Source organism: Talpa occidentalis, unplaced genomic scaffold (genome assembly GCF_014898055.3).
Source record: "Talpa occidentalis isolate TD23 unplaced genomic scaffold, MPIMG_talOcc4v2.1 talOcc4.7, whole genome shotgun sequence".
NCBI classification, from domain to species: domain Eukaryota; kingdom Metazoa; phylum Chordata; class Mammalia; order Eulipotyphla; family Talpidae; genus Talpa; species Talpa occidentalis.
In genome coordinates, this window is record NW_023605083.1 from 81,032,145 (window position 1) to 81,045,131 (window position 12,987).

The 12,987-nt window shown below is 37.8% G+C and overlaps 1 protein-coding gene across 5 annotated transcripts in view; it reads right to left on the reverse strand.

Annotated features, from left to right (window-relative positions):
- Window positions 1-12,987, reverse strand: part of RHOT1 (ras homolog family member T1) — a 58,933-nt gene that overhangs the window by 21,332 nt on the left and 24,614 nt on the right. For all 5 annotated transcript variants that reach the window (XM_037495261.1, XM_037495259.2, XM_037495260.2 and 2 more), the window contains exons 9-13: window positions 6,301-6,399; window positions 5,678-5,786; window positions 4,794-4,914; window positions 2,135-2,219; window positions 1,662-1,807 (exon numbers count right to left, since the gene is read on the reverse strand). In XM_037495261.1, coding sequence (XP_037351158.1) covers window positions 1,662-1,807; window positions 2,135-2,219; window positions 4,794-4,914; window positions 5,678-5,786; window positions 6,301-6,399 — 560 coding nt within the window. The remainder of the gene's footprint in view (window positions 1-1,661; window positions 1,808-2,134; window positions 2,220-4,793; window positions 4,915-5,677; window positions 5,787-6,300; window positions 6,400-12,987) is intronic.

Consider the following 12,987-nt stretch of genomic DNA (forward strand, 5'->3'; position numbering starts at 1 on the left):
TCTTATATCATTGTAGTCCCCATAGTTCTGCCACCGTATCACCCGTGAACCATCACCATATTCCCTTATGCTCTTCCCTCCCATTTTGTCTCCCCTTCCCACCCCTTCCTTTGCTGTATGCCTCAGTTCTATGACAGTTTGCTAGTTTTTTTTCTCTTTTTTTTAAATACAAGGCTTTATTTATTTATTTATACAAGCACTGGGTACAGTCAAAAGCGCGGGAGGGTGAGAGAATTCACCAGAGCCAGAGGGGAGAGCAGAGCAGGCAGACTGACGAAGTACACTGCTGAGGGGAGCAGCGGGCGGCAGGAGAGGTCTGTGCACCATGTGGAACCCTCGCCCAGCCGCCGGGTATTGAACTGACGCTACAGAGGCTGTGGGCAGCTTTGCAACCCAGCGCTCAACCGCTGTGCCATCAGGGGAGGCTCAGACAGCTTGCTAGTTTTGACTTTTTCTTGATCTTTCATTTGGTTTCTCTATATTCTACATGTAAATGAGCCCAGCCGTTATTTATCTTTTTCCTTCTCACTAATTTCAGCTAGCATTATCACTTCCAGTTCCATCCACATTGCCACAAATGGCATGAGTTTGTCTTTTTGATCACTGAGTAATATTCCATAGCCATCCATCTATTTTGGGGCATTTGGGTTGTTTCCATATCTTGGCTATTGTAAGCAGTGCTGCAATAAACATAGGAGTGGAGGTTTTTCTTTAGAATTAGTGTTTTTGTGTCCTGTGGTTATATTCCTAGGAGTGGGATCACTGGATCATCTGATAGACCCATTTTTAGTGTTCTGAGGAACCTCCAAAGTGCTTTCCATAGTGTCTGGACCTACAGTGCCACTCTTGAAGCAGAGACAAAAGGGAGAAAAATGCAATACGGTGGGAGGGAAATTCCTATATTTACTCTATCTGCCCAGAGAGAGCAAGGCCATATAGATGAGCAGTAAGTGTTGGTAAAATCTAGAGCAGGAATATTGTATTATTTGCTTCTCAAGTTACATAGTGTATTGCAAACATTGGCTATTGGAGAATCTAATGACAATTAAATCTTTAAAAGTTTGCAAAAGGTGCAAAGATAATTAAAAGGCACTTGAAATTAGTCATTCTTATGATTAAAAGAACACTAGATCTTAGTGTTGAGAAAGGTAGTCTCATCAAAACCAAAGTAATTATGTCATTATGCAAGACCAGAGGATTTCCTTAGCAGACTAGATACAATGTCAATCATGTTGTAACTACCTGTAGAATAAACCCCCACTAAATCTAAGAGTGTATTAAAAATGACAATACAGAAAATCTCAAAGTAAGTTCTCAGTATCAAGTAAAATATGCCTCCACATATTCTGAATCACATGTAATAACAATGATTCCAACTCCTTTACTCAAAAAAGTACTAAAATTTCATTCAGTTTTGATGTAAGACTTTTTACTGTTTCCCTGTAAATCATCCAAAACTAAACACATCCCTTCCTGGCAAATTTATAGAATATCTAAAGTTCATCTTAGACAGAACAGCAGGACTAAAAATCCTGCTTACAGGTAAGTGATGACTGAAACATTCTGTAAGATCTGACAAATTTGTAAAATGATGAATACAATGCACCATAATTTTAAAACCAGCTGTAACTCTAGAGGAAAGAGGTGAACTCTGTACTCACGTCCACTGGGAAAGGAACCCCTGGTATGTTATCCAGCCTCTCTCATTAGTACAAACTGTGTTATTCACATCAGGCCCCCAAGGTATGTAAGGAAAAACTTTAAACAAATCTTTAAGTTCATCAGGTGACAAAGCACAGTCTCTATCCTGAAAATACACAAGGAAGTAAACATAATGTTTAGATATCTAAAAAAATAATTCCTAAACATACAAGCCCACAGTCTAGTAAAGCATGTTTCTAAAAACAAAATTTTACCAAGAAAATTCCTTATATTTATATAAGAGAACCTGAGTCTATCAAAAACTATTTTTTCACTTGAGAAAAAATTTAAAAAATAAATTATTTTGCTAATTTAAGAGAGTTTGAGCAATTTTTGACTATTTGATATGAGCACCCCAACACTAAAGGAAATTAACACATTCACAGAAAAACATTTCACCATATGTCACAGAAAATTGCAACTAAAAGCTTACCAAGTCATGTTTGTCAAAGGTGCTTTGGAGAAACAAATATGCATGATGATTTAATTCAGTGGTGCAATCAGGGGGTATTTTCAGTCTGTTGATGAAAAAATTTAAGAGTAAAATAAATCATTAATCAAAAATTAACATTTAAGAAATGAATATAGAACTGCAAAAAGTCTTTTTGCTAGATGACATGATTTATAGAATATCCTTACTGGTGCCATTAGACTGGAGTGGTATGGCATACTCTGAAGGGTCAATATAATGCTCATTCCAAGGTGACAAAGTTTTCAAAAATATCTGAAGGGCAGACTAAAACAAAAATTTTACAAATACTGATTAAATTATAATGGGTGTGTTCTTTCTACAAATCATAAGCCATAATTATGGGCTTTACACAATGTCAACATTGTAATGAGTTGAAAATTACGTGAAGAGATGTTATTTCTGCCTGATTTATCTTTTTGACCCACCATAAATTCAGGTCAATAAACATTTATCAAATGCACTGAGTTAGGTATACTAGGGATGCAAAACCAAGAGACGTTCTCTATCACTACGGAACCACATGGGAGACTGACCACAAACAGATAACCTTGCTATCTCAACAGAATGAGGCAAGTGCTGAGCATGGGTACGCTAAGGATGCTGGGAACCCACATGAAAGGGAACATCTCTGGCCTGGTAGCAGAAGGGTATCAGCACTACTGAGGACACTGTTACCTGAACTGAGACTTGAGGGATATGAGGCATCAATTAGGCTCAGTCAGGAAAAGTAGGGAGAAGAGTGAAAACACATGGACAAAAGTCTGGAGGAGGAAATAATGTATGACTGGTAGGCTATAAAAATAACCTCCTATAAAATTTATTTAGCTGCCTAAATGGCACAGAAGAGAAAATTCAATGATAAGGTCCTGGGAAAAATCCATTCATTCAATATGTATTTACTGAAAAATCTGGGAAATTACTCAAGCCAAAATTTAATAACTTTGGCAAGGTACATTTCAACTTAGAAGTGATTAATGGGTCAAGAATCCAAGCAAAGGGCCTCCCTGGTGGCGCAGTGGTTGAGTGCTGGGTTGCAAAGCTGCCCTGCAGACCTCTCCTGCCGCCCGCTGCTCCCCTCAGCAGTGTACTTCGTCGGTCTGCCTGTTCTACTCTCCGCTCTGGCGAATTCTCTCACCCTCCAGTGCTTCTGACTGTACCCAGTGCTTGCATAAATAAATAAATAAATATATCTTAAAAAAAAAAAAAAAAAAAAAAAGATCCCTTCCGCCTTTGTTTAAAAAAAAAAATCCAAGCAAAAAAGAATAATGGGGAAGAAAAAAACAACAAAGTCATTCTGCACCCTTACAGACTGAGGTTCTATACTAAAATAAAAAAGGACAACATGAAGAGAATATACCAATAAAAGGGTGAAAAAGAAAGGTTGAAGCCTCAAAGGCCAGATCTCAGGAAGTCACTTCCCTGAAAAGCCCACTTCCTTGGGGTGGATTCATTCTCTGGCAAGGCAGGCTGTTTCAGGTTGACACTGGGGCCATCTTTTTAAAAAAATTATTAATGAAGTACCATTGTTTGACATCCTTGCTAGCATTTTGAGTACAGAATTTCCCTCCTTCGATGTAGTAACCAGAGCACTCCTCCACCATAGTCCACTGTATTCTACCATCCCCTTCCTCACCCCTCCCCCTTTGAAAATCTTAGATCTATGGTCAGTTTTTAAGGGTTGATTTTAAAATTTGTCTTTGTCTGACCCTTTGTTTGGTTTTTCTATATTATACATGTAAGTGACACCATCTGATATTAAACAGTTCTTAAACAGCATTATCTAAAGGAAAATAACTACAAATAGATTGGTTATTTAGGAAAAAAGCTTTTTATCCAAGGGTAAGAACAGGATATAGAATTCATAAAAATAAAAGTGTGAACCAATATATTTATAATTTCTGGGCCTCCCTGGTAGTGCAAAGGGTTAAAACACAACCTATGAAGTTATCTGTAGCAGCATGAGTTCGATCCCCAGCTATGGAGCTACCCACATTGCACAGCAGACCTCTCCTGACTTGCCCGCTGCTCCCCTCAGCAGTGTACTTCAGTCAGTCTGCCTATTCTGTTCCCCACTCTGTCTCTGGTGATTCCTCTCATGCCCCCGCACCTCTGGCCTCTACCCCAGCTCTTGTATGCATAAATAAATAAATCTTTAAAAAAAAATTTATTATTTCTTTTTTCTTTTTCTTTATAATTTAACTTCAAAAAACAAATTTGTCTAACATCTTCTATTCACTTCCTCAGCAAAATAAATTTAAAAAGATACTTGTGTTCTTCATAAGAGGAGGAGGGAAAGTTTGAGCTATGCTATAAATCAGTGACTCACCTGGGGATGATTTTGCTCCTAAACATCCGGCAATATCCAGAGACATTTTCAATAGTCAGGATGGGGGCGAGAGGGGAGAGGTGCTATTGTCATGTAAGGATATATGAAACATCCTGTAATGGGACAGACTCTACAATAATTATCTTGTCCAAAATGATGTTGAGAAACCCTACTATAAACTTCTCTATAAATCTGTATTTTTCCTGAGCAGCTCAAAGCCTACCTACCAATGTGCTTAATGAAATTTTACAATGCTTGGCAAGTGAAATCAGTTAGGAAGTCAAAGGTACATACAAGGGGAATAAATATTCAGGTGTCAAATCCAGGTCATCATCATAACCAAATCGTCGAAGCACAGTCCAAGTAGTTTCATGTCTCCCTCTCTGGATAAAAAGTGTGTGTAAAAAAAGAAAACCTGAAATAAAATTATTCAGTAAATACAACTGGTGTGAAAAAGGTACAGAGTAAAATGGACGAAAAGCATGCAACACATAACAGCAAGAGTCACATACATGAACATACTGTATACTCGTTCTGAATACTAAGGTTAAACCAAAGCAAACTTCACAAGTGTCTCAATGAAACAACCAATTTCAGGATCACTTCACCTATATATTTAAATTAGAAAGAGATTGCACCAGATGAAAAGGCCAAAAACACACCTCAAGGAATACAGTAACACAGAGTTATGATGAAAGTAAATGAAATTGTTTTACAGATCTTTGCATTTATTTCTATAAAGAAAAACTCTGTTTTTCAATTTTACTTTTTATTTCATTATGCTCTATAACATATTCTACAGGGAACATTCTGTACTTGGTAAATTTGACTGGTAGACAAAACGTCTTCACTAAAAATAATTTCTATTTTTAAAGAATGCTTATGAGTAAGAAGAATTTTAACATCAATCTGTTTGTTCCAGAAATCTCTTTTCCTTAGATGGATCTCTGAATTCCTGGGATCCAATCAATTTCCTTACCTCTAATTTGTGTTCACAGTAAGAATTATTATCCTCATCAATGATCTGTCTCTTTCAATTCTTAGACATCTAGTTAGATTTCAGGCATATTAGTAAATATCAACATTTCCTTAAAGTATAAATAATGTTAAAAGAACTTCACTTTCAGCCAAGTTTTGAAAATACTAAGCTCAAACAAGGAAAAACCTCATTCGCTCACCTTTCAATGTCAATCCACTGTCAGCTACACCATCACTTATATGTTTTCTGACGACATTCTTAACATCTTCTAGAGCTTGAGGAGCTAATGGAGTGTTAAAACAAATTCTCTAGCAAAATAAATGAATGAATAAATAAATAAATGAAAAACAAATCAGCATTAAAAACACAAATAATATAACACATTACTCTATAAGGCAACATTAAATAAACAAGTTGCAACCAAAAGGAACAAATTCTAAATTAGGACAGTTTCTGCTTTGCATTATTTAAGTAAAACATGTCATACTTAGAATAAACTTTCCCCACTGTGTTCCTAAAACACTGAGTTCTTTGTGTACTTATATTATACAAAACCAAGAAAGAAAAACAATTCAGTTCAGACTGACAGTTCAGACTTCAAGTCATTCTTAATATACCCACTGTAGACCATAAAATAACATTAACAGAGAGTCCTCTCAATTTCTATGCATAAGAGTGTTATAACCTAAGACTTAAATAGCTTAATGTGAAAGACAGAGACACAATTATCAACATATCACTGCTTAGGCTAGTAGATTTTTGTACAGCTTTTTTCACACACAAGACCAAGATATGCAAATATCTAATATAAAACAGAGCTACCTGAAAGAAGTTGAGTTCAGCATCATTGAGAGTACCGTCATTATCTTGATCAGATATTTTAAATATACGAGTAAGGGCTTTTATGCAGGCTGGTTTCATCTATAAATTATTGAGAAAAAAACAACTATTGCAATTAAAGTTGTTGGGATTCTAAAATAAGATTTTCCTAAGTAATGTTCAGAATAATTGTCATTGTTTTCACTGTCTAATAATACAGTCAACATGAAAAATGAACTCAAGACTTTTAAGTAAAAGAGAAAATATTTTACTTGACTGATTATTGGAATGTGATGTCTCCCTTCATCATCGTAGAGGATGGGCAAAAGAGAAGTTCATCTTCAGGTATGATTCATTCTTACAGTCACACAAAGAATTATTATTTATTTATGCCCTCTCTCATTCCATATAAACTTGAAGCTAAATTGGGCTTTCCTTCCCAACTTCTGAATTTTGACCATCCATCTTCTGGTAGCAGAATGGGACTAAATGTCCTCATCTGTCTCCATGTGTGTACTAGTCAAAGGCGGGGTATATTGATAAAATGCTTATTCCCAAACATGTGTCAAAACAGTTCTGGTTGCAAATGCAAAAGTCCCCTTTTTTTTTTACTAACTTCTTATTACAAGAAGAATTCCCACATTAAAAAAAATTGGCCTGTGACTGAAACTTTTATAAGTAATGTTGCAGGGAATGTACTTTGATAATTTCCTTAAATTTTTGTTTTAGGGCCTCCCCGGTAGCGCAGCAGTGCGGGTCTGATTCCCGGCCGGCCAGGGAGATATCCACATGTCGTGGCAGACCTCTCCTGTCTCGCCCGCTGCTCCCCTCAGCAATGCTTTCAGTCCGTCTGCCTGTTCTGCTCTCCACTCTGTCTCTGGTGAATCCTCTCATCCTCCCGCGCCTCTGGCCTGTACCACAACACTTGTATAAATAAATAATAAATCTTTAAAAAAATTTTTTTTTGCTTTAGTATTTATAATGGGTAGAATAAATATTTCAAATATCTGACTATTTAAAAATAAGGCTCACATGCTTCAACTAATTGTGATAGGATAATCACTGCTAACAATTTTGAGAAAATAAAGCTTTCAGGATGATTATCTGGAGATAGATCTCTTATGGACATATCCGAATCAGGAAAATGAGATGACAAAGTCTAGATATATGTACTCATTAATCAGCAGGCCTCCAGAGCATCTAGTAATGATGAGTTTTGATCAAACTCAAATGGAGAAAAGAAATTCTTTTCAAAACAGGAAACCATTGCCTTCCAAAATATACAGACAATCCATTCTTTTTTTGTGTTAAGTGGGGTCTATAAGAGAGCAATCTGGCATTTAAAAAAAGAGATAAAATCTAAAATATAAAGAGATTAGAAAGAAGTGCAAAAGGTAAGTCAAACATTTAGAGAACATTGGACAGAATGTCCTCATAAAAAAGTACTAAATGGACTATAAGCTATTTTTATATAAAGAATGACAAATGTGATTCCAATAGTAGATATTCAAGATGAATAAAGATTATATTTGTTTACCCTCCTTTAAAAAAATCTGTTATTTAATAATCGAAGTGTTTCAAAATGTAGCAAAAGACTAAATAAAAAACAGAATTGAAGAATGCCTTTATATCTTGTGCAAGTGGTTTTCTTCACATCACAAAAGTTACATGAAAAAGGTAACTTGGAGAAAAATAAAGTAATGCATTTTCATTAAGGGTTGATGTACATCAAAAGCTAAAGTGCTCTAAGGCACTTGTTCAATGTGATATGTAAATATTAACCATCTCAAAATACAACATGAAAAATGACTACTTTTTAAATACCGCAATAAAACTATAAATTTTATAGTATAAATGGGGCCTCCCTGGTGACGCAAGGGGTTATAAGATGCAACCTGAGGCTATCCGCAGCCTCTGCAGCACAAGTTCGATCCCAGCCAGGGAGAAACCCACATGGTGCAGCAGACCCCTCCTGCCTTGCCTGCTGCTCCCCTCCAGCAGCGTACTTCAGTCAATCTGCCTGTTCTGTTCCCCACTTTGTCTCTGGTGAATCCTCTCATCCCCCATACCTCTGGCCTGTACCCCAGCTCTTGTATACATAAATAAATAAATCTTTAAAAAAATTTTATAGTAATAAGCCAATGTAAGTAATGTGCAAATGTAAGCAATCTAAATCCTCACACAGTAAACATTATAATCACCTAAGAGTTACATTTCTTTCAGTATTAGGTCAGACAACTCCAAGGATCACTGGAAACATTTACTTCCTCCTTGGAAACATATTTACAGTTCAAGCTTTAGCTTTTAATATGATCTTTTTGATGATTCCACTCCATATCTGCATTAAAAAATTTTTTTTTAAATGAGAGATCCAGTTTAAGCTTAGACTCAACATTTGTACTTGTCTAAAGCAAGGCATAGAATTTAAGTTATGGATTTTACCTCAGGCAAGTATATCTAAGAAACAAATATCAGCTGGTGGCAGATGCTTTATGGGATTGGAGAAGGGGTGGGGGTGATTAGCAGATGAGCAGAACTAATAATACACCTAAGGAAAAAATAGCAATTGATGAATCAAGAATAAACTAATAAGGGGAATTAATGTACCACTAGGCTAAGGACAGAGGCAAATTCTATGAGATTGGCTCCCAAATTTCCTTAATCATAAGATATAGGAGTCAAATTAGAATCTATGTTTTTAATAGGTACATATAGCAACTATTATGAGGCAAGTTTGGGAAATATTGGATGAAGAGTAGTTAGAAAGAAGCATTTCAGTTAAAGAACAGTAAGTCAGGATGATTAAGGAAGAGTAAATGAGGATCAGATTAAGGGATAATACACATTGTCAACTTATACGTGGGGTCAGCACTTTTTCTGCAAAGGAGAACATAGCAAATATTTTAGCTTCTGTGAGCAAATAGGTAAAATCCAGGATATGAAGGTAAACAGAAATGAGAATCAAATTTCCACAAAAAAGTTACATAAAATCAAATTATTGACAAAATTCAAAATATAGTAATAACTGCGTTAAAAGCATATATAGATATACTAATTTGAAGAATGGAATTCTCTTTAGAGAGGTAACATTTTGCTTAATTGGGGTTCAAAGTTAATGTTCTCCATCATGAAAACTGATAGCAAAAGTTAATCTGTAAGGCTTATTGTTAGTGAGATTTTATACATTTCATCTTTGAAAATGTCGTTTTGTATACATATACCACCAATATTGATACATAATACATAAACATATGTTTTTATTTGAACACACTCATTTGCTTATAAGGCATTTACAGAACTATATTAGATTCTTTTCTTGATATGTGGCCTGCTAGCATGTCAATACACTGCAGTTGTAATGACAGTTCAACTGAAGGTTAGGCAGAAGATCCTCAAATACACTGTCAGACAGATTATGAAATTTCTTTTGCACCTGCATCAGGATAAAAAAAAAAAAATGCTAGAACTGTAATCTAAGCTCAAAAAATACATGTTTTTGTCATCTAAAAATCCATTTTAGGGCCTCCCCTGGTGACGCACGGTTGAGCGCTGGGCTGCGAGGCTGCCCGCAGCCTCTGCAGCACCGGTTGGTTCCACGGCTGCTGGTGAGGGTCCCACCAAAAAAAAAAAAAAAAAAAATTTCCATTTTGCCTCCTCCTTGTTTCAACATGATAGATAATGTACTGAAAATTAAAAAAAAAAAAAAAAAAAACCACTAAATGTTACAGTACAATAATACATATGATGGAGTGCTGCCAAAAACTGTGCCAGTGTATGCAGCTGTGCACATAACACCAGTGAAAGAGATGAGAGCAGTGCATACGCGCTGTTACAACTACTCAGCTCTGCTTTGTAGAGCAAAAGCAGTCAATGCAAATAAAGGAATAAGAGTGGCTGTGCTACAGTATAACTTTACTTATGAACAATGAAATCTGATTATCTTAATTTTCCCGTATCATAAAATATTTTTTCTTTGAAACTTTATGCAATCACTAAAAAAGGAAAAATGTATTCTGAGCTCACAAGCTGTACAAAAACAAGTGGCAGGACAAATCTGGCCTATGGGTCAAAGTTTGCAAACCACTCACCTACACTAAAAACATTTCAGAAAAAATTCTGAAAAAAAAAAATCTATTTTTCACTTATTAAAAGCACAATAGAAAGACAAAAAACTCAATTAAGAAATGGACAAAAAAAGGGCCTCCCTGGTGGCGAAGGTGTTAAGTCTCAGCGCTATAAAGCTATCACTAGCCACTGCTGCATGAGTTGGATCCCTGGCCAGGGAGCTAACCCACATGGTGCAGCAGACCTCTCCTGCCTCACCTGCTGCTCCCCTCGGCAATGTATTTCAGTCAATCCACCTGTTCTACTCCCTACTCTGTCTCTGGTGAATCCTCTCACCCCAGCCCACCCCAGGGCTATACCCCAGTTCTCATATGTATAAATAAGTAAAAATAAATCTCAGGCCTCCCTGGTGGCGCAAGGGGTTAAGCACCACACTGTGAAGCAATCCGCAGCCTCTGCAGCACGAGTTCGATCCCCAGCCAGGGAGCTACCCATATGGCACAGCAGACCTCTCCTGTCTCACCTGCTGCTCCCCTCAGCAGTGTATTTCTGTCAATCTGTTTTGTTCCCCACTCTGTCTCTAGTGAGTCCTCTCACTCCCTCCCTCACCCCACCCCACACATACACCTGTGGCCTGTGCCACAGTTCTTGTATGCATAAATAAATATTAAAAAAAAAATACTGAAAGCAAATGTTCAAGTGTGTGTGACTGTTCATGGCAGCATTATTAGCAACAGTTAAAAAGCAGAAGCAGGGCCTCCTTGGTGGCGCAGCGGGTTGAGCGCAGCACTGTGAAGCTGTCCGCAGCCTCTGCAGCGTGGTTTCAATTCCTGGCTGGCCAGGGAGATACCCACATGGCGTGGCAGACCTCTCCTGTCTTGCCCGCTGCTCCCCTCAGCAGTGCTTTCGGTCCGTGTGCCTATTCTGCTCCCTGCTCTGTGTCTGGTGAATCCTCTTATCCTCCTGTGCCTCTGACATATACCCCAGTTCTTGTATAAATAAATAAATCTTTAAAAAAAAAACTGTATTGAGAACTGTCTAAAATAGTAAAAAAAAAAAGGCAGAAGCAACCAAATGTTCACCAACAGGCAAACAGATAAACAAATGTAGTATTAGCCATGTAATTCAGTATTATTTGGCCATAAAAAGAAGTAAAATACCCAATGTACCTTGAAAACATGCCAGTCACAAAACACCACATAACCACATATTGGATAATAGCATATATAAATTATTATTCCAAATATATTGGGTTGTCAGAAAAGTCATGATGCATTTTTGCTTGAAAAACAGAAAGAATATGTCATGATTTTTCTAACACAATAAAATATGCAGAATAGGCAAGTCCATAGAAACAGAAAGAAAAAAAAAAATTAGTGGTTCACAAAAGTGGTTCACAGGCCCTCCCCTGGTGGTGCAGGGGGTTGAGCGCAGCGCTGTGAAGCTGCCTGCAGCCTCTGCAGCACCGGTTCGATCCCAGCTGGCCGGCGAGGATCCCACATGGTACAACAGACCTCTCCTGTTGTGCCCGCTGCTCCCCTCAGCAGTGTACTTCGGTCCTTCTGCCTGTTCTGTTCCCCGCTCTGTCTCTGGTGAATCCTCTTACCCTCCGTGCATCTGGCCTGTACCCCGGTTCTTTTTTTTTTTTTTAAACAACACGTTAACATTTTTTTAAAGATTTATTTATTTATATTTATACAAGCACTGGGTACAGTCAGAAGCGCGGGAGGGTGAGAGAATTCACCAGAGCCAGAGCAGGGAGCAGAGCAGGCAGACAGAAGGACCGAAGTACACTGCTGAGGGGAGCAGCGGGTGGCAAGAGAGGTCTGCGCGCCATGTGGGACCCTCCTCCAGTGGCCGGGGAGCAGCCGGGGGCCGAACCGGCGCCGCAGAGGCCGCGGGCAGCTTTGCAATCCAGCGCTCAACCGCTGTGCCACGGGGGAGGCCCTGTACCCCGGTTCTTGTATAAATAAATAAATAAATCTTAAAAAAAAAAAGTTGTTCACAAAAGTGAGTAACTGCTAATGTGCAAGACTTTCTTTCTAGAGAGATGAGGTATTCAGATATTCTGAAATTAGACAGTGGTGATGGATGCACAATTCTGTGAATGTACTAAAGACCTGAACTGTACACTTTAAAGGGGTGAATTTCATGTTATGTGAGTTATATCTCAATAAAAAAATAATTTTACAAGTGTATGGAAAAGTGTTATATTTTAGTTATTTCATTAAGGAATTACTGTGTTCCTCAGTTATGAAACAAAAGGGAGCATACAAATTATATCACATGTTGTACCCACGTCAAATAACTATACAAGGTTTTTGTCTGTGTGTTTTTTGTTTTTTTTTTTAAAGATTTATTTATTTATACAAGCACTGCATATAGTCAGAAGCGCAGGAGGGTGAGAGAATTCACCAGAGCCAGAGCGGGGAGCAGAACAGGCAGAAGGACTGAAGTACACTGCTGAGGGGAGCACTGGGCACTGCAGGATAGGTCTGTGCGCCATGTGGGACCCTCGCCAGCGGCCGGGGATTGAACCGGTGCTGCAGAGGCTGTGAACAGCTTCACAGCACTACGCTCAACCTCCTGCGCCTACAGGGAGGCCCAAGAATACTTAAGAGTTAT